Consider the following 21557-nt stretch of genomic DNA (forward strand, 5'->3'; position numbering starts at 1 on the left):
TTTTTGTGCCAATACCATGCTGTCTTGATGATGACAGCTTTGTAGTAGAGGCTAAAGTCTGGGATTGTGATGCCTCCTGCTTTGGTCTTCTTCTTCAAAATTACTTTGGCTATTCGGGGCCTTTTGTGGTTCCATATGAATTTTAGAATTGCTTGTTCTAGTTTCAAGAAGAATGCTTGTGCAATTTTGATTGGGATTGCATTAACTGTGTAGATAGCTTTGGGTAGTATTGACATTTTGACAATATTTATGAGCATGGAATGTTTTTCCATTTCTTTATATCCTCTTCAATTTCCTTCATAAGCTTTCTATAGTTTTCAGCATACAGATCTGTTACATCTTTGGTTAGATTTATTCCTAGGTATTTTATGCTTCTTGGTGCAGTTGTGAATGGGATCAGTTTCTTTATTTGTCTTTCTGTTGCTTCATTATTAGTGTATAAGAATGCAACTGATTTCTGTACATTGATTTTGTATCCTGCAACTTTGCTGAATTCATGTATCAGTTCTAGCAGACTTCTGGTGTTTATCGGATTTTCCATGTATAATATCATGTCATCTGCAAAAAGTGAAAGCTTAACTTCATCTTTGCCAATTTTGATGCCTTTGATTTCCTTTTGTTGTCTGATTACTGATGCTAGAACTTCCAACACTATGTTAAACAACAGCGGTGAAAGTGGACATTCCTGTCGTGTTCCTGATCTCAGGGAAAAAGCTGTCAGTTTTTCCCCATTGAGGATGATGTTACCTGTGGGCTTTTCATAAATGGCTTTTATGATCTTTAAGTATGTTCCTTCTATCCCGACTTTCTCGAGGGTTTTTATTAATAAAGTTGCTGAATTTTGTCAAAGGCCTTTTCTGTATCGATTGACAGGATCATATGATTCTTTTCTTTTATTAATGTGATGTATCACATTGATTGATTTGCGAATGTTGAACCAGCCCTGCATCCCAGGAATGAATCCCACTTGATCATGGTGAATAATTCTTTTTATATGCTGTTGACTTCAATTTGCTAGTATCTTATTGAGAATTTTTGCATCCATATTCATCAGGGATATTGGCCTGTAGTTCTCTTTTTTTACTGGGTCTCTGTCTGGTTTAGGAATCAAAGTAATACTGGCTTCATAGAATGAGTCTGGAAGTTTTCCTACCCTTCCTATTTTTTGGAATAGCTTGAGAAGGATAGGTATTATCTCTGCTTTAAACGTCTGGTAGAACTCCCCTGGGAAGCCATCTAGTCCTGGACTCTTATTTGTTGGGAGATTTTTGATAACCGATTCAATTTCTTCACTGGTTATGGGTCTGTTCAAGCTTTCTATTTACTCCTGATTGAGTTTTGGAAGCATGTGGGTGTTTAGGAATTTGTCCATTTCTTCCACGTTGTCCAGTTTGTTGGCATATAATTTTTCATAGTATTCCCTGATAATTGTTTGTATCTCTGAGGGATTGGTTGTAATAATTCCATTTTCATTCATGATTTTATCTATTTGGGTCATCTCCCTTTTCTTTTTGAGAAGCCTGGCTAGAGGTTTGTCAATTTTGTTTATTTTTTCAAAAAAACAACTCTTGGTTTCGTTGATCTGCTCTACTGTTTTTTTAGATTCTGTATTGTTTATTTCTGCTCTGATCTTTATGATTTCTCTTCTTCTGCTGGGTTTAGGCTGCCTTTGCTCTTCTGCTTCTAGTTCCTTTAGGTGTGCTGTTAGATTTTGTATTTGGGATTTTTCTTGTTTCTTGAGATAGGCCTGGATTGCGATGTATTTTCCTCTCAGGACTGCCTTCGCTGCATCCCAAAGCGTTTGGATTGTTGTATTTTCATTTTCGTTTGTTTCCATATATTTTTTAATTTCTTCTCTAATTGCCTGGTTGACCCACTCATTCGTTAGTAGGGTGTTCTTTAACCTCCATGCTTTTGGAGGTTTTCCAGACTTTTTCCTGTGGTTGATTTCCAAGCTTCATAGCATTGTGGTCTGAAAGTATGCATGGTATAATTTCAATACTTGTATACTCGTGAAGGGCTGTTTTGTGACCCAGTATGTGATCTATCTTGGAGAATGTTCCATGTGCACTCGAGAAGAAAGTATATTCTGTTGCTTTGGGATTCAGAGTTCTAAATATATCTGTCAAGTCCATCTGATCCAATGTATCATTCAGGGCCCTTGTTTCTTTATTGACTGTGTGTCTAGATGATCTCTCCATTTCTGTAAGTGGAGTGTTAAAGTCCCCTGCAACTACCACATTCTTATCAATAAGGTTGCTTATGTTTGTGAGTAATTGTTTTATATATTTGGGGGCTCCGGTATTTGGCGCATAGACATTTATAATTGTTAGCTCTTCCTGATGGATAGACCCTGTGATTATTATGTAATGCCCTTCTTCATCTCTTGTTACAGCCTTTAATTTAAAGTCTAGTTTGTCTGATATAAGTATGGCTACTCCAGCTTTCTTTTGACTTCCAGTGGCATGATAAATAGTTCTCCATCCCCTCACTCTCAATCTGAAGGGGTCCTGAGGTCTAAAATGAGTCTCTTGTAGACAGAATTTTATCAAATGCTTTCTGTGCATTATAGAGATGATCATATAATTTTTATCCTTCATTTTATTAATGTGTTGTATCATAATGATTTGTGGATGTTGCAGTATCTTTGTATCCCTGGGATGAGTCCTACTCTCTTTTTTCTTGGTGAATCTAAAGGTTTGTCAATTTTGTTTATCTTTTCAAAATTATGCTTTTAGATTTATTTATCTTTCTTATTGATATTTCTATTAATATTTTCTATTTTAAGCCTTTATTTCAGTTATTTCCATTCAATCTTTGTCATTTACTACCTTCTATTAACTTTAGGCTTTGTTCTTCATTTTCTAGCTAGTCTAACATGTCACAATGTTATTGAGTACATTTACGTTTAAAGTAATTATTGCAAGGAGTGTACTTATTGCCATTTTGTTGGTTGTTTTCCCAGTGGTTTGTAATTCCTTTTCTATTTTAAGCCTTTATTTCAGTTATTTCCATTCAATCTTTGTCGTTTACTACCTTCTATTAATTTTAGGCTTTGTTCTTCATTTTCTAGCTAGTCTAACATGTCACAATGTATTGAGTACATTTACATTTAAAGTAATTATTGCTAGTAGTGTACTTATTGCCGTTTTGTTGGTTGTTTTCCCAGTGTTTTGTAATTCCTTTTGTCCTTTCTTCTTTTGCTCTATTCCTTCATGATTTGATTATTTTCTGCAGAGTATGCCTAGATTCCTTTCTCTTTAATTTTTGTTCATTTCCAAAAGTTTTTCCTTTGTGGTTACCACAAGGATTCCATAAAACAACTTATAACAGTCTACTTTAACCTGAAAAGAACTTAACTTTGATTGTATTCTAAATACAATCTTTTCACTACCCCCATGTTTATATTTTTGATGTCACAATTTCCATGTTTTGTGGATTCTTTCTTTTTTAAAATTTGTTTATGTCTATTTATTTATTTTGAGAGAGAGAGGGAGACAGAACATGAGTGGGTTAGGGGCAGAGAGAGAGGGAGACACAGAATCTGAAGCAGGCTCCAGGCTCCGAGCTGTCAGCACAGAGCCCAATGCGGGACTCAAACCTACAAACCGTGAGATTGTGACCCAAGCTGAAGTTGGACGTTTATCCAACTGAGCCACCCAGGTGCCCCGTGGATTCTTTAATAAATTATTGTAGTCATACTTATTTTTACTTCTGTTGCCTCTTTAACCTTGTTACTAACTTTATAATTGACTTTACAACATTAGATTATTTTGAATTTTACTATATATTTACCTTTATCAATGATATTTATACTTTATATGTTTGCCTGTTACTAATTAGCACCCTTTACCTCAACTTAAAGAGTTCCCATTAACAGTTCTTGTAATGCTGGTCTAGTGGTGATTAACTTCTTTGGCTTTTGCTTGTCTGGAAAACTTTGTATCTCTCTATGCACCAAGTTGTTTTTCTCTTGCTGCTTTTTAGATTCTTTCCCTGTCTTTTAACTTTTGACATTTTAACTATAATGTGCATTGGTGTGGGTTTCTTTGTGTTCATCTTATTTGCAACCTGTAGACTTCCTGAATCTGTATGTCTAGTTCCTCCCAGTCATTATTTCTTCAGAGAAGATTTCTGCTCCTTTTTCTCTTCTTCTGGACATCCTATAGGGTACATGTTTGTCTGCTGAGGGTGTCCCGTCAGGTGCCATCATACTCTTTTTAATTCTTCTTTCTTTGTGCTGCTTTGATTGGGTGAATTCCCCCAGCCTGTCTTTAAGTTTACTGATCCTTTCTTCTACCTCCTCTAGTCTGCTGTTGAAACTCTTTATTGTATTTTTCAGTACAATTATTGTATTCCTCAGCTCTAAGACTTCTACTTGGTACTTTCTTATATTATCTATCTCCATTGAATTTCTCCCTGTGCTTATTTGTTCTTCTCCCAATCTTAGTGAGCATATTTACAACCATTATTTTGAACTCTTTATCAGGTAAAGAATTTATTTTCAAGTCATTAAAATCTTTTTCTGAGGTTTCATCTTGTTCTTTCATTTTTAATATATTCCTCAGTTTTTTAATTTTCCTTGCCCCTCTGTGTTGGTTTCTGTACATTAGAAAAAGCAATCACCTCTGTTAGTCTTGAAGGAATGGGCTTACTTAGGAGATAATCATTACTGTTCAACCCTAGCCTGGTTCGTGTCTTGTGCTTGTCTAATCAGTCAGCTTTATTTTTATTAATTCCCAGTAGTTGAGTATGTCAAGACCTGTCCATGTCCCAAAGGGGAGGATCTCAGTCAGCACCTACATTCAGACTGATTGGAAGACTGGCCCACAAGCAGCAATGTTTAAAGTATGCAAATATACCTCTTTCAAGAGAAGACTGGGTTGTGTCTGTTCCTTCTATACTGACCAATGGAGTGTTAGCCAGTTAAGAACTGTTTTTTGGGGCACCTGGCTGGCTCAGTTGGTTGAACATCTGACTTCAGCTCAGGTCATCGCATCAAAGCTTCATGTCGAGCTCTGTGCTGACAGTGCAGAGCCTGCTTGGGATTCTCTCTTTTTCACTTTCTCTGTGCCCCTCTTCCACTCATGCTTTCTCTCTCTCTCAAAAATAAATAAATAAACTTAAAAAAAAAGATGGGGTGCCTGGGTGGCTCAGTCGTTGAGCGTCCGACTTCGGCTCAGGTCATGATCTCACGGTTCGTGAGTTCAAGCCCCGCGTCAGGCTCTGTGCTGACCGCTTGGAGCCTGGAGCCTGCTTCAAATTCTGTGTCTCCCTCTCTCTTCCCTGCTCATGCTCTGTCTCTCAAAAATGAATAAATGTTAAAAAAAAATTAAAAAAAAAAAGAAACATTTCTTTATCTGTCATCATCTCTTTGAACTCATGAATACAAGCTCTGCTGGCCATAAGAGGCAGGAAATCAAGGGGAAATACCTGGGCAACAAACACAAATACCAGGGCATCAGATGCAAAAACTGGGCAAGAGATGTGTGTATAAGCTCTCTTCCAGCAGATACCAGCACTCTAGAGTGCAGCAAAGACATAGTTGTAGTCTCTGGAGGTCTCTAACAAGGATTAGAGTTGGGCCTTACTTGTCTGTTTAATGAGAAGCCTGCCTCTCAGTCCTCAGGTATGAAGACAGGCTGCTAGGGCTCTTTCACAGAAAAAGTATATTCTTTATTCTCCTGCCTCTCTGCAGCACCCTGGGGTGGTAGTCGGTTCAGAACACTTTCTCCGTCTGTTACAGTCCTGGGGGACCTACAGTCATAAGCCGAGTGCACCACCAGAGCCAGGCAATCTAGAGGTAAGTCCTGCCTGACAAACACAGAAGCCAGGGCACCAAAAAAAAGCATAAGCTCCTTTCCTAGAGATACCTTTGACCTAGAGCGAAGCCGAGGAAGATCACAAGGATGGCCTCCAGTGGCCTCTATCCCCAGAGAACACCTAAGTAGGCCCCTAGATGTGTGCCAAGCCACAAGTCTGCTCCTCAAGCCAAAATTCTGGGAAAGGCTGTCAGGCCTCTTTCGTAGAAAAAACTGACATTATAGTTCAGTCTGTATATACAGTATGCCCTTGCAGTGGTGGCTGGCGCTGAACTTTTTACAGTCCCATGGGAACCATGAATACAAACCCCACGGACCATTAGATCAAAGAATGCCCCCTGGGTGGCAGCCACAAAATCCAGTGCACCGGACATAGAAACTGGGGCACCAGATCTTTGTCCAGATTTCCCTCCAGGAGTTACCAGTGCCCTGCAGTGCAGCAGAAGGAGGACCTGAAGATAGTGCCTATTCTCCAAGTTCCCTGTAGAGGATTATGGTTGGCCCTCAGTTGTCTTTTTAATTAGAAGTCTGCCCTCAGGCCACAGCAACAAAGATTAATCAGATTGGCCTTTTCCAGAGAAAGGCAGGTGCTTCAGTCTGTGCACTCTCCTGTGCCTTGTGGGGGGGGGGGGGGCTGTTAATCAGTCTTTCTTTATTTGTTACAGTCCTGTAGGACCCACTAGCCACTACAGCCATGTGATCTAGGGGTATCTCCTTGGTGGTGGCTGCAAAATTCAGAGAGTGTCTGAGGAGGGTCTAAGCTCCTTTCCTGGAGATACCAGGGAGCAATTAGCAAATTCTGCCAATGAGGCAAAAGGAGAGCATAAAGATGGTGCCTGCTGGTCTCTGTCTTTGAGGAGAGTTTTACTAAGCCCCTAGATGTGTTTTACATTAAATGCTTACCCGTCAGAGCGGAGCCTTAAGGTAGGCAAATAAGTCTCTTTCACAGAAAGTCTGGGCGCTTTTCAGGTGGCTTCCTCTATCCTGGACCCTGGGGTGGGTGAGTGCCTGTGGACCCTTTAAGAGCTGTTTCTCACTTAGCTGTAGCTTGTGGGTCCTTGTGGACACAAGCCCTGTTGGCTTTCAAAGCTAGATGCTTTGGGGGCTTGTCTGTCAGGTGTAGATATTAAAATTGGGGTGCCAGATGTAAGGCTCAGACACTTCACTCCTCAGGGAGAAGCTTGGGGTTTTGAATTCCCTCCCAATTGTGGGTCATCATGTTGGGGATGAGGTTTAGGGTCAGATCGTATCTCAGTTTCTTCCATCTACTTTGATGTGAGCTTTTTCTCATTTGCCCAGTGTGTAGGAATCACTCAGTTATTTTTTGGAGAGGTTTTTTTTTTTTTTTTTCCCCACACAAAATTACTCTGTATGTAACTGTAGATTCAGTGTGTCCAAGGGAAGAGGTGTGTTCAGGATCTCCTACATCTCCATCTTGAACCACTTCCATAAAGAAACTATTTAATCGTGTTTCTGGTTGGCTTATGGAAATGGTAGATCAGCCCAGCTGGATCTGGATCCCACCAAGTTTATTCCAGAAGGGGCCTTATGAAGTTCTTGTGGACAAGATGGGGAAATTGACCAGTTAGATGGTTTATGAGATAGTTTGAAATTTCATTAAGTAAACTTACCCAAGTATCAGATTCAGGACTTTGTTTTCAAGCCTATTTCATTACTCCTTTGTGTTATCAGATAGTTTAGTGATTTAGGGGAAACACAGTACAAATTCACAAGTGGAATTATTCAGGGGGTCATGATAGTAAATCTGCATTAGCACAGATTCATCATTCAAAAAGGATCCTCTGTTAAATCTAATAATGTGACATTTAGTAGTGATAACTATAAGATCCTGGGTATAAGTCAAAGGAATCAGATGTACAAGTATAGACAGATTAGAAAGAATTTTAAAAGTTGGTGAATATTTTAATCAATTTTGAGGTCATTTTGAGTCAAAACTATGACAGAACCACCACTACTGTTAATGAGACCACGCCCTGCATTGATAGAAATCTAAGGTAGAATGAGGCTGTTCTAAATTTTGCCCATCCCAGTGCTGATCAGACCATATATGAAATATTATATTTACTTCAGAGATGATATTCTAAAAGCATAAAACATATTTAAGTATGCTGAGATGAGAGGAAAATATGGCAAAGGGATTGAAGCCTGTCATAATAATAATACCTAGTTTAATTTTACCCCCTTTGTATACCTCTTGAAAAGAAATCTCAGTGGACTGTTTTATTTAATTAGTATCATTTTTTAAAATTATTATTAACAAGTCAGCTAACATACAGAGTAGTCTTGGCTTCAGGAGTAGATTCCTTTGATACATCACTCACATACAACACCCAATACTCCTCACTTGACAAGTGCCCTCCTCAATGCCCACCACCTATTTTTCCCATCCTCCCAACCCCCCACTTCCATCAACCCTCAGGTTGTTCTATTTAAGAGCCTCGTATGATTTGCCTTCCTCTCTGTTTGTATCTTCTTTTTTTCTTCCCTTCCCCGATGGTCCCCTGTAAAGTTTCTCAAATTCCACATATGAGTGAAATAATATATCTGTCTTTCTCTGACTGACTTATTTCACTTACCTTCTGATTCCATCCACATTGTTGCAAATGGCAGGATTTCATTCTTTTTCGTCGCCAAGTAGTATTCCATTGTGTAAATATACCATGTCTTCATTATCCATTCATCAGTGATGGAAATTTGGGCTCTTTCCATAATTTGACTATTGTTGATAGTGCTGCTATCATGTGGCCCTATGAATCAACCCTCCTGTGTCCTTTGAATAAATTCCTAGTAGTACAAGCACTGGATCATAGGGTAATTCAATTTTTAATTTTTTGAGGAACCTGCACGCTGTTTTCCAGGGTGGCGCACCAATTTGCACACCCACCAACTGTGCAGAAGGGTTCCCCTTTCTCCATATCCTTGCCAACATCTGTTGTTTCCTGAGTTGTGAATTTTAGCCACTCTGGTATGAGGTGGTATCTCAGTGTGGTTTTGATCCGTATTTCCCTGATGATGAGCAATGTTGAGCATCTTTTCATGTGTCTGTTTTCCATCTGGATGTCTTCTTTGGAAAAGTGTCTGTTTGTATCTCCTGCCCGTTTCTTCACTGGATTATTTGTTTTTCAGGTGTTGAGTTTGGTAGGTTCTTTATAGATTTTGGATACCAGCCCTTTATCCAATATGTCATTTGCAAACATCTTCTCCCATTCTGTCGGCTGCCTTTTAGTTTTGTTGATTGTTTCCTTTGCTGTGTAGAAGCTTTTTATCTTGATGAGGTCGCAATAGTTCCGTTTTGCTTTTATTTCTCTTGCCTTTGGAAACATGTCAAGTAAGAAGTTTCTATGGCCAAAGTCAAAGAGGTTGCTGCCTTGTTTTCTCCTGTAGGATTTTGATGGATTCCTGTTTAACACTGACCTAACATTAGCATTTAGGTCCTTCATCCATTTTGAATTTATTTTTGTGTATGTTGTAAGAAAGTGGTCCAGTTTCTTTCTTCTGCATGTTGCTGTCCAGTTCTCCCAAACACCGTTGGCTAAAGAAGCTATCTCTTTTCCATTGGATACCCTTTCCTGCTTTGTCAAAGATTAGTTGGCCATAAATTTGTATGTCCATTTCTGGGTTCTTTTTTCTATTCCACTGGTCTGTGCGTCTGTTTTTGTGCCAATACCATACTGTCTTTATGATTGCAGCTATGTAATACAGGCTAAAGTCTGGGATTCTGATGCCTCCAGCTTTGGTTTTCTTTTTCCACATTACTTCAGCTATTCAGGATCTTTTGTGGTTCCATACAAATTTTAGGATTATTTCTTCTAGCTCTGTGAAGAATGCTGATGCCATTTAGATTGAGATTGCTAGAATGTGTAGATTATTTTGGGTAATATCAACATTTTAACAGATTTGTTCTTCTAATCCATGAGCATGGAATGTTTTCCATTTCTTTGTGTCTTCTTCAATGTCATTCATCAATATTCTATAGTTTTCAGCAAACAGATCTTTTACCTCTTTGGTTAAGTTTATTCCTAGGTAATTTATGGTCCTTGGTGCAATTGAGAATGGGATCAATTCCTTTCTGTTGCTTCATTATTGGTGTATAGAAATGCAACAGATTTGTGTACATTGATTTTATATGCTGAAACTTTGCTGAATTCATGTATCAGCTCTTACCTGTTTTTCGGTGGAGTGTCTCGGATTTTCCATGCAGAGTGTCATGTCATCTGCAAAGAGTGAAAATTTGACTTCTTGTCTGCCAATTTCGATACATTTTATTTTGCATTGTTGTCTGAATGTTGAGCCTAGGAGTTCTAATACCATGTTAACAACAGGGGTGACAGTGGATATCCCTGTCATGTTCCTGATCTCAGGGGCAAAGCTCTCAGTTTTTCCCCATTGTGGATTGTATTAGCTGTGGGCCTTTCATATATGGCTTTTATGATGTTAAGGTATGTTCCTTCTATCCTTACTTTCTTGAGTGTTTTTATTACGAAAGGATGCTGTATTTTGTCCAATGCTTTTTCTGCTTCTATTCACAGGAGCATATGGTTCTTATCTTTTCCTCTGTTAATGTGATGTATGATGTTGACTGATTTGTGAATATTGCACCAGACCTACAGCCCAGGAATGAATCCCAGTTGATTATGATGAATAATTCTTTTAATACACAATTGAAGTCAATTTGCTAGTATCTTGATGAGAATTTTTGCATCCACGTTAATCAGGGATATTGACCTGTAATTCTACTTTTCAGTGGGGCCTTTGTCTGGTTTGGGCATCAAGGTAATGCTGGCTTCATAGAATGAGTCTGGAGGATTTCTTTCCTTTTCTATTTTTTGGAACAGCTTGAGACTAGGTCTTAACTCCGCTTTAAATGTTTGGTAGAATTCCCCTAGGAAGCAGTCTAACCCCGGACTCCTACTTGTTGGGAGATTTTTGATAACCAGTTCAATTTCTTCACTGCTTGTGGGTCTGTTCAAATTTTCTATTTCTTCCCATTTGAATTTTGGTAGTGTGTGAGTTTCTAGGAATTTGTCCACTTCTTCCAGATTGTCCAGTTTGTTGGCATGTAATTTTTCATAATGTTCTTTAATAATTGTTTGTATTTGTGTGGTGTTGGTTGTGATCTCTCCTCCTTCATTCGTAATTTTATCTATTTGGGTCCTTTCTCTTTTCTTTTTGAGAAGTCAGGCTACAGGGTTATCGATTTTGTTTATTCTCTCAAAAAATCAACTCTTACATTCATTAATCCATTCTAATTTTTTTTTGTTTTTTAAGGTTTTTTTTTTTATTGTATACTGTTTATTTCTGCTGTAATCTTTATTATTTCTCTCCTTCTTCTGGCTTTGGGCTTTCATTGCTGCTGCCTTTCTAGTTCCTTTAGGTGTGAGGTTAGGTGTATATTTAGGACCTTTCTTGCTTCTTGAAATAGGTCTGAACTGCAATGTATTTTCCTCTTAGGACTGCCTTTGTTGCATCCCAAGGGGTATGAACTGTCATATTTTCATTTTCATTTACCTGCATATATTTTTTAAATTTTTGTTTAATTTCCTGGTTGATCCATTCATTCTTCAGTAGGAGGTCCTTTAACCTTCATGCATTTGGGGGCTTTCCAAATTTTTTCTTGTGGTTGATTTCAAGCTTCATAACATTGTGATCTGAAAATATGCATGGTATGATCTCAGTCCTTTTATATATTCTGTTTTGTGACCCAGTATGTGATCTATTTTGGAGAATATCCAACTGGTCCATCTGGTCCAATGTGTCCTTCAGAGCCATTGTTTCCTTATTGATTTTCTGCCTAGATGATATGTCCATTGCTGTAAGTGGAGTACTAAAGTCCCCTTCAAACATGGTATTATTATCTATACATTTATTTCTGTTTGTAATTACACGATTTATATATTTGGATGCTCTCACATTGGGGACATAGATTTTTACAACTGTTATCTCTTCTTGATGAATAGACCCCTTAATTATGATAAAATGCTATTTTTCATCTCCTATTACAGTCTTTCTTTTAAAATCTGGTTTGTCTGGTATAAGTATGGCTACTCCGGCTTTCTTTTGCCATCCAGTACCATGACACAAGGTTTTCCATCTCCTCACTTTCAATCTGCAGTTGTCCTCAGGACTAGAGTCTCTTGTAGGCAGCGTGTAAATGGATCTTTTTTTTTTTTAACCCATGGTGAAACCCTATGTCTTTTCATTGGAGTATTTAGTCCATTTACATCAGAGTGATTGTTGAAAGATACGAATTCAGTGTCATTGTGTTACCTGTAGGTTTCGTGCTTGTGGTGCTGTCTCTGGTCCTTTGTAGTCTTTGCCGCTTTCCACTCACAGAGTCTCCCTTAGAATCTCCTGCAGGGCTGGTTTAGTGGTCATGAACTCCTTTAGTTATTTTTTGTCTGGGAAAGCCTTTATCTCTCCTTCAATTATGACAGTCTTGCCAGATAATTGATTCTTGGCTGCATATTTTTCCTATGCAGCACATTTAATGTTTCCTACCCTCCCTCCTGGCCTGCCAAGTTTCAGTGGATAGGTCTGTTACGGCCCTTACATGTCTACCCTGGCTCTCATTTCTTCCTGGAATTTCTTTTCAGGAGAATTCTTCCATCTTATAATTTTGGCCTGGTTTCTGTCCTTATGTGTTTTAATAGTTTGTTATATGTCCTGCACCTGTGAGAACTACTATATTTAAAAGGGGTCATACACTGTCCAGGGCCTTGCACTTCAGGAATTGTATTTGGAGTGTGTTGCATGCACTCCTTTGTTGTGTATTTGGTTGCTGTAACCCACCAAACAGTCTTCTATAATGCTCCTCCTTACTTGCAGTGGTGGATGGTTTAGACCCTCCACCAGGGGTGCTTTGATTTTTCATTGAAGTATCCCTAGAAAGATGAGAGGGCAGGGGACCTAATCCCATACAAACAAAAAAAATGAAAGTTCTGAAAAAAGGACCAAGCAGAGAATCAAAGAAGCTATAAGGCTTAATCCAGAGAGAAAGAAAGGAAAAGAAAGAAGAAGGAGATATAGAAAAACTGTAAAAAATAAAGTAAAAATGCTTGACTAAACAGACAAACAAAGCAGAAACATAGAGAAAAAACAAAATATATATATTTATAAGAATTGACCAAAAATCAAATCAGAAACTAAGAGCCTGATTCCAAAGGAAAAAAAAGAAGATGGTTGAAAGAAATGATGAGAAAAGACAAGAGATGGAAAGAAAAGGAAAGACAAAAAGAAAAGAAAAAAGGGCAACAGACTAACATATACAACTGCAGGACAGTTGCCTGTTGGTGTCTGGGACCTACGGCTGTGCTGGTCCGGAGAAGAGGTCATCTGTTTCACTCAGTGTCAGTTCTGCTCCAGTAGATGAGCAGTTTCCAGGCACACAGGGGTGGGGCTTCATGTAAGCAGATCACGCCTGTGCTGGGGTCTTTTTCCCTGAAGCCCCACCATGTTGGTGATGGGGAAGAAAATGATGACACCCCAATCTCAACCACACTGTTCAGGCAGGCCTCACACAGTAGCGCAGGCAGGTGGCTTGTCTTGCTCCACAGTTCTCCCATACTTCTAGGTGCTCAGCTGGGATTCAAAACCCGATATAGTAATGGATCCTGCACCAGAGGCACTTGGTTCTGGGGTAGTGCCATTCTGCACTGCTAATATGGCTGACGACTGCAGGGTCTTTTGTCTTTGAGGGTGCAATATATCCCACAGTATTCGATGGAGGGGACTGTTCTCTCCTAGTGTGCCCCTGAGATTGCCACTGCTCTCCTCCCCAGGCACATGCACATGACAGTGGCTTTGGTCCAGAGAATGGCACACACTTTTGAAAACTCTGATCTTCAGCTTCTTTGGCTGTTTTCAAAGTAGAGAGTGGCACTCTCCATATTTCTTATTCCCCAGTCCACGATCTGGAGGTTTTTCTCTTGTCCTAACTTGCGTTAGGGCAATCCACAGCTTCTCTTTCTCTCCCTTTTTTCTCTCTACGGATCCCTGCCTTCCACGCCCATGCTGTTTTATCTCCCCCAGTTTGCATACAAGCACCTCTGTCCCACCAAGCTGTCTCCCTCCACCTGTGCAGATTTTTCTGTCACTCCACAGATAGATTTCCAAGTGTTCTGACCCCAATACAGCTGTGTTTCCGGGATGAGGGAAATCCTCGAACCCTTACTTCTCCACCATCTTAACTCCTAATTGATATCATTTGAAACACTAGAATAACCAGTGCTGTTCTGAAATCAGACCCCCAGGGTTCAAATCTCTCCTTTACAATTTTACAGGTAATTTAACTGAGTACTTTAAGACTCAGTTCTTGCAAATCCAAAGAGTGAAGCTTGCCCTAGATTGTTAAATGACACACATCTTGATGTCTCATGATGAAATTCATCCAAGGAAAAAGAGAAAATAATCTAAATCTTCAAAAAGTCATGGGGGGAAAAAACTTCACGGTTACTCAAAAGGAAAAAAACTAAATGAGCTTTTTAGTCTCAACCTTGGAAGCTTCAAAAATGTGGAGGGAAAAATCTATCCATGAGAGATATGGGCTGTAGGCCAAAAATCTGTATCTAGAGAAGGTATCATATACAAATTTTTGTTAAAGAAAAACATCAGTATATACAAGGATTCAAAGGGTATGATCCACATAACAAGTCAGCTTAAACTACTAGAAACTTTCCTAATCAAACAAGAAGAGCATGGATCAGTGTACTTAAAAAAGATGAAGATGAGGGGCGCCTAGGTGGCTCAGTCGGTTAAGCGTCCGACTTCGACTCAGGTCACGATCTCACAGTCCGTGGGTTCGAGCCCCGCGTCAGGCTCTGGGCTGATGGCTCGGAGCCTGGAGCCTGCTTCCGATTCTGTGTCTCCCTTTCTCTCTGCCCCTCCCCAGTTCATGTTCTGTCTCTCTCTGTCCCAAAAATAAATAAAAGTTAAAAAAAAAAAGATGAAGATGATAATTAATACTTGGTATGCATGTGTGTGTATGTGTGTGTGTGTTGGAACTTGGGTTCATGTGTTGTACAAGGTAATAGAGTAATTTTTTGGGTAATTTTATGGGAAAAACCCAATACTGGTCTGGTATTAAAGTCCTAAATTATCTCTATGTCATCAAATGCGAAGGGGAAACTTTTCTGGAAAATATTATACATAAATGTGTTGTAACAACATAACACTTAAACATATGTCAAAAATATTCCGTATATAAGAATATCTCAGTAAAATGCAATTATATTATACCTCAATTAAAATATGACATTTTGGTGTTTAAAAAGAATTGAACTATGGTTGCATTAAATGTTCACTTTTATTCAAAAAATATATATATTGGGGACATAAATGACATATTGTCTAAACACTTGATATATATGATATATATCATTATAGTATGACATACTGTGTATGATAGTTTTAAACACTTCATCTATATGACAAGTGTCATATATATTGTGAAATATATATGACATCTTTAACACACCTCATATATATGATATATGTCATACATATTATGACATATGTATGACATAATTTAAAACCATTCCTTCTCCAATTAAAATTAGAATTAACAATATGGTGCCTGGGTGGCTTAGTTGTTAAGCATCTGACTTCGGCTCAGGTCATTATCTCACAGTTGGTGAGTTCGAGTTCCACGTCAGGTGAGCTCGTTGCCCCACTTTGGGTGAGCCAGTGCCCTGCTTCAGGTAAAACCACGAGCCCCAGGTGAGCCCAGCTTCTCTCTCTCTTTCTCTCTCTCTCTCTTTTACTCTCTCTGCTCTTCACTCACTTGCGCCACCTCTCTTTCTAAAACAAAATTTAAAAAAATAACATTCAAATGTTTTCCACAATCTTAAGTATTTGGATATTGAAAAATAGTCCTTGTTTATTTCTCTGATTAAATGAAGACGAGAACTGTCCTCAATGATTGGTTTGAGGGGTTAAGAAGAATGTAATTTTTCTGTATAATGTGATGAATGGAAAATTTTTGTGTTTCTCTATATGTCTTACATTATTTTCAGTAAACAGAAAAATAAATTAATGAATGTTAATCTAAAAAAAATCTATCTTCCTACATTGAGTTGGTCTGAGAAGAAAAGATAGGGCTCTGATTTCTGATGAGGACAGAAAAGAAAATAAAAAGTTGGATGACCTGAGAAATAAAATCAATACCTTCATCTCTCAACCAAGTTCCTCATTTAATCAACCATGCTGAGGATACACATACTCAAGGAGAATCCTTTAAAAAGATCTATCAAGTTTTATTCCTCTATCTTCATACAATTTTATATCTTTTAAGTCCCACAAGATACAATTTTAACTTGATTAGCAATGACTTCATCACATATTCCAGTAATCCATATTTCCAACACTTCTTGTCCTAGAAAACCTGATGCAATGAGTGAAATTATGCTAATAAGAGGGTAAATTTACCAATGAAACAATTAATTTCTAATATGATTTTTTTCTTGAGATAAAAGATTATTTATACTGTTGTTTGTTTTTGTTTTTTTATTGCAAGAGAAACGTTGTGATTTTCCAGAAATAAAACATGGACTACTACACAATGAATATAACTATAGACGAGACTTTCCAGTATCTGTAGGAAAAAAATATTACTATTCCTGTGACCACAATTTCGTGACAGATAAAAAACAGAACGGGGGATATATTCATTGCACACAAGAAGGATGGTCACCAGCAGTACCGTGCCGCAGTAAGTCAACCTTGTTATGATTGTGTATGCGTAAATATTTCAAAGAGTGGTGTGGGAAGACACATAAGTGAGTATAGTTAAGCCTAATATGACAAAAAGAAGGCCAAGGGATGAGTTTTATGAGCAAAATGACCAATGTAAGTTTTTCCTTCTATGAGGAGCTCTTCATAAAAATCACCTTAGAACTAAAAATAGAGGCTTACGAAAATACCTATGTCATTTCCAAATATCTTCATTATAAAAACTGAAGATAAATAATTTAAATACTGATTTTCTTCTTTTGAAACGCTTGGAAGTAGCTTTAGTTTGTCTTAAGTTATAGGTTATTTTTGGATACTTAGGCATGAAAATTTAAATTTTGGACAAATAATTTTTAATTTGCTATTATCATTGAATCTAGGGTTTGACAAATTTGGTTTACTATTTTTATGATTATTAGGACAATGTATTTTTAATTATTTGATAAATGGAGAATATCCATATCCAGCAAAAATGTATTTCCAAGGTGACTCTGTAAGTGTTAACTGCTATGCTGGCTACAGTCTTCAAAATGAGCAGACTGTAATGACCTGTACAGAAGATGACTGGGTGCCTGCTCCCGAATGCCTTCCTCCTGGTAAGTACATGGTCACTAGTCAGAAAACAGTAAAAGAACTACAAAGAAGGAACGTGTAAAGTAGGGTGACACCAGCAAGAGAACGAGGGGGATGTGGCAGAGAAGGAGGAAACTAGGCTTGCCTCATCCCATGAGGATAACTATCAAATCATCCTAAATCAACCTGAAGACTGTCAGAACAAATTGTGCAACCAATCATAGAGAACAGTCCACATCAGAGAAGTAAGATGTACAGAGATTCAGTTTTCCCTCCCAAACTGAGGAGAAATGGACTGTACCACTGAGGTAGGAAAGGAGTAGTGGTCACAGAGAAGGGTGAGAGACAGTCTGACACACAGAGGAGCCAACAGGTAAAACGAATCCCCAAACCAACTGGCTTGGAAAGTGAAAGGGGCCAAATGTTGTGAGTTCCTGCAACCAGTGGGGCTTAAAGCCTAGGGTTTTAAAGGTCAGTGTACTAAGTTCTGAGAGAGTTCAAAGGGCGTTGGGGCTGTTCTTGGAGAAAAGGCAAGCAAAGAGCCTGTGGACATACAGCATGGAAAGAGCAATCTGAAGAGCACTTGGAGCACACAGTGGGGAGATTATTTGCTCACCTGGGAGCATGTTGCAGAAAGGCAGCATTCACAGAGACCCACAGGAGCTGACAGGTGCCATTTCCCTCCCCTACCCATTAGCATAAACACAGGGTCAACTGTGGGAATCTGTACAGGGCCCACACTTGCTATCTAACTTCTTACACCAAGCTCCACTTGCCCATGCTCCAATGGAACCATCCTTCCCAGTTACACTTGCCTCAGACCCAGAGCAGGTAGCCCCCAACCCCAAAACACCAGACCAAATCCCTGCCCACACCTCATCTCCCAACCTGGGGATTTTGGAAGCCTTGATTCCAGCAGCAGTGGTGAGAAGTCTCATGTCACAAGCAGACCAGAGTGCACCAAGTTAAAACTCCCCACATTCAAGCCAGAGACCAACCACTGCCAACAAAGAGGCAAAGAGAGCCTCTATAGATGAGGGGCATGAAGCACAAAGCGATCAGGACACAAGAGCAGTGTGAACACAGCACATATTGGAGACACTCCCTGAAGTGCCAGGCCCTGGGGAACAGGGATCACAACACCTCAGGGCACGACAGAACCTCTTTTTCATAAGGCCATTACCCCAAAAATGGGAGAGGTAGCTGAATTTCCTACACGCAGAAGCGGGCACAGAAACTTAAATGAGAAAATGGAAGAATTTGTCCCAAGTGAAAGAGCAGTACAAGGCCAATGCTGGAGCTCTAAGTGAAACAGATATAAGTAACATGCTTAATAGAGAATTTAACATAATAACTATAATGATACTCACTGGACTTGAGAAAAATTCGAAGATATGAGTAAGACCCTAATACAGAGATAAGGAATTACATAGCAGAGAGAAAGGATTCAATAAACAAAATTAGAAACACACTTGATGGAATGAACAGCATAGTGGAAGAAGAAGAGGCATTAATTAATGACTTAGAAGACATAGTAATGAAAAGTAATCAAGCTGAACAGAAGGGAGAAAAAAGAATTATGCAAAGGAGGATCGATTTAGGGAAGTCGGTGATGCCATCAAACATAACAACATTCTTATTAGGGGTGTCCCAGAAGAAGAAGAAAGGAAAAAGGGACCAGAAAATTTATTTGAAGAATAGCAGAAAAGTTCCCTAATCTGGAAGAGGAAACAGATATCCAGATACACGAGGAGGCACAAAGAATCCCCAACAAAATCAACAAAAGCAAACCCACACCAAGATATATGGTAACTAAACTGGCAGAACATAACAATATAGAAAACATTGTAAAAACAGCAAGAGAAAAAAAAAGACAGTCACATACAAGGAAAAACCCATAAGGCAACTAAGGCACTTTTCAGCACAAACTTTCCAGGCCAGAAGGAAGTGGCATGATATATTCAAAGTGATGAATGGGAAACATACTCTATCCAGTCAAGAATACTCTACCCAGCAAAGCCATTATTCAAAATAGAAGGAGAGATAAAGAGTTTCCCAGGCAAATAAAAACCAATGCAGGTCAAGACCATTAAATCAGCCTTGCAAGAAATATTAAAGACGAATCTGAGTAGAAAGGAGAGACCAAAAGTGTCAGTATAAAGGTAGGAAACACAAAAGCAGTAAAAATGAATATTTCTGTAAAACAAATTTCTGTCAAGGAACTCACAAAATAAACGGATGTAAAATATGACACCATATGCCTGAGGAAGAGAGAAGTAAAGTTTGGGTTCAAAGTTAAATGACCACCAACTTAATACAGACTGCTATATGCAACACATGTTATATACAAACCTAATGATGACCATAAAGCAAAACCACAATAAATATGCAAGGAATAAAGATAAAGGTATCCAATATATCATTAAAAACTCATCTAACCATGAAAGAAAGACAAGAAATGATCAGAGAAAATCTTCAGGAACAACCATAAATCAGGCAATAAAATAGCAATAAATGCATATCTATAAAAAAATGCTTTGAATGTAAATATACTATATGCTCCAATGAAAAGACACAGGGTGACAGAATGAATAAAACAAGACCCATCTCTTTCCTGCCTACAAAAAAAACCCTCATTTTAGAGCAAAACACACCTGCAGATTGAAAGTGAAGGGACGTAGAATATATTGTGCAAATGGATGTCAAAAGAAAGCAGGAGTACCAATAATTATATTGGACAAAGTAGACTTTGAAACAAAGCATGTAATAAGAGACAAAGAAGGACACTATATAATAATAAAGGGGACAATCCAACAAGAAGAGGTAACGATTGTGAATATTTATGTACCCAACATGTGAGCTCCTCAATACATGAATGTTAATAACAAATAGCAAAGAATGACTCAATCATAATAAACAATAGTAGGGGATTTTAACACACCAATTACATTAATGGACAAGATCGTCTAAACCAAAAATCAACAAGGAAACAATGCCTTTAGACACACTGGAACAGATATATTTAACAGATATATTGAGAACATTCCGTCTTAAAACAGCCAAATATACATGCTTTTCAAGTGTACATGGAACATTCTGCAGAATAAAACACATATTAGGCCACAAAACAAGTGTCAACAAATTGAAAAAGATCTAAATCACACCATGCAACACATCTGAACACAATGCAATGAAACTAGGAGTCAGCCACAAGAAAAAATATGAAGATCACAAATAGATGGAAGTTAAATAACATGCTAACAATGAATGGGTCAACCAGAAAATAAAAGAAAAAAAACAAAAAGGTACATGGAAACTAGTGAAAATGAAAACACAACTGTTCAAAACCTGTGGGATGCAGCAAAACCGATTCTAAGAGGGACGTTTATAGCAATACACATCTACTGAAGAAGCAAGAAAAAAAATCTAATAAACAACCTAACCTGATGACTAAGGAAGTTAGAAAAACAACAAACAAAAACCCAAAAAGCAGAAGGAAGGAAATAAAAAGGATTAGAGCATGTATCCAGTTTAAGCAATTCCCTGGCTGTCATTTCTTCCTGGAATTTCTTTTCAGGAGAATTTCGTTTCATCATTTTGGCCTGGTTTCTGTATTTTATGTGTTTTAATAGTTTGTTTTATGTCCTGCACCTTGAGAACTACTATATTAAAAAGGAATCCTACACTGTCCAGGGCCTGGGACTTCAGGAAGTGTTTTTGGAATGTGTTGCATGCACTGTGTTGTTGTTGCGTATTTGGCTACGCTATCCCACTAGCCAGGTCTTCCTTACTCTTGGTGGTGGATTGTTTAGACACCATCTTAGACATTCCACCATTTACACATTCCACCAGGTGCTTTTATGTGTTCATTGGAGCAACTGTGGAAAGAAGGAAAAAGACCGGGACCTGATCCCGTACAAAGAGAAAAATGGAAGAGGCAAAAAAAAAAAGACCAAGCAGAGAATCAAAGAAACTATAGGGCTTAATCCAGAAAGAGAGAAAGGCAAATAAAGAAGAAGGAGATATAAAAAAGGTGTGAAAGAATAGAATTAAAATGCCTGATTACACAGAAAAACGAAGCAGAGGAAAAAAAAGATATATAGAAATATACAGAGAGAGAGAGAGAGAGAGAGAGATGACTTGACCAAAAATCAGGGACGCCTGGGTGGTTCAGTCGGTTGAGCGTTCAATGTCAACTCAGGTCATGATCTCATGGTTTGTGAGTTCGAGCCCCACATCGGGCTCTGTGCTGATAGCTCAGAGCCTGGAGCCTGCTTCAGATTCTGCGTCTCCCTCTCCCTCTGCCCCTCCCCTGCTCATGCTCGGTCTCTCTCACTCTCAAAAAGAAACATTAAAAAAATTTCTTTTAATCAAATCAGAGAATATGAGCTTGATTCCAAAGGAAAAAAAAAAAGG

The 21557-nt window shown here is 38.5% G+C and overlaps 1 protein-coding gene across 3 annotated transcripts in view; it reads left to right on the top strand.

Annotated features, from left to right (window-relative positions):
• The window catches only part of CFH (complement factor H), a 224954-nt gene that overhangs the window by 47948 nt on the left and 155449 nt on the right, over nucleotides 1-21557 (top strand). For 2 of the 3 annotated variants that reach the window (XM_053209182.1, XM_027074893.2), the window contains exons 8-9: nucleotides 16354-16548; nucleotides 16988-17164. In XM_053209182.1, the coding sequence (XP_053065157.1) occupies nucleotides 16354-16548; nucleotides 16988-17164 (372 nt within the window). The remainder of the gene's footprint in view (nucleotides 1-16353; nucleotides 16549-16987; nucleotides 17165-21557) is intronic. The other variant, XM_027074897.2, reaches the window with a different exon arrangement.

Source organism: Acinonyx jubatus, chromosome E4 (genome assembly GCF_027475565.1).
Source record: "Acinonyx jubatus isolate Ajub_Pintada_27869175 chromosome E4, VMU_Ajub_asm_v1.0, whole genome shotgun sequence".
NCBI lineage: Eukaryota > Metazoa > Chordata > Mammalia > Carnivora > Felidae > Acinonyx > Acinonyx jubatus.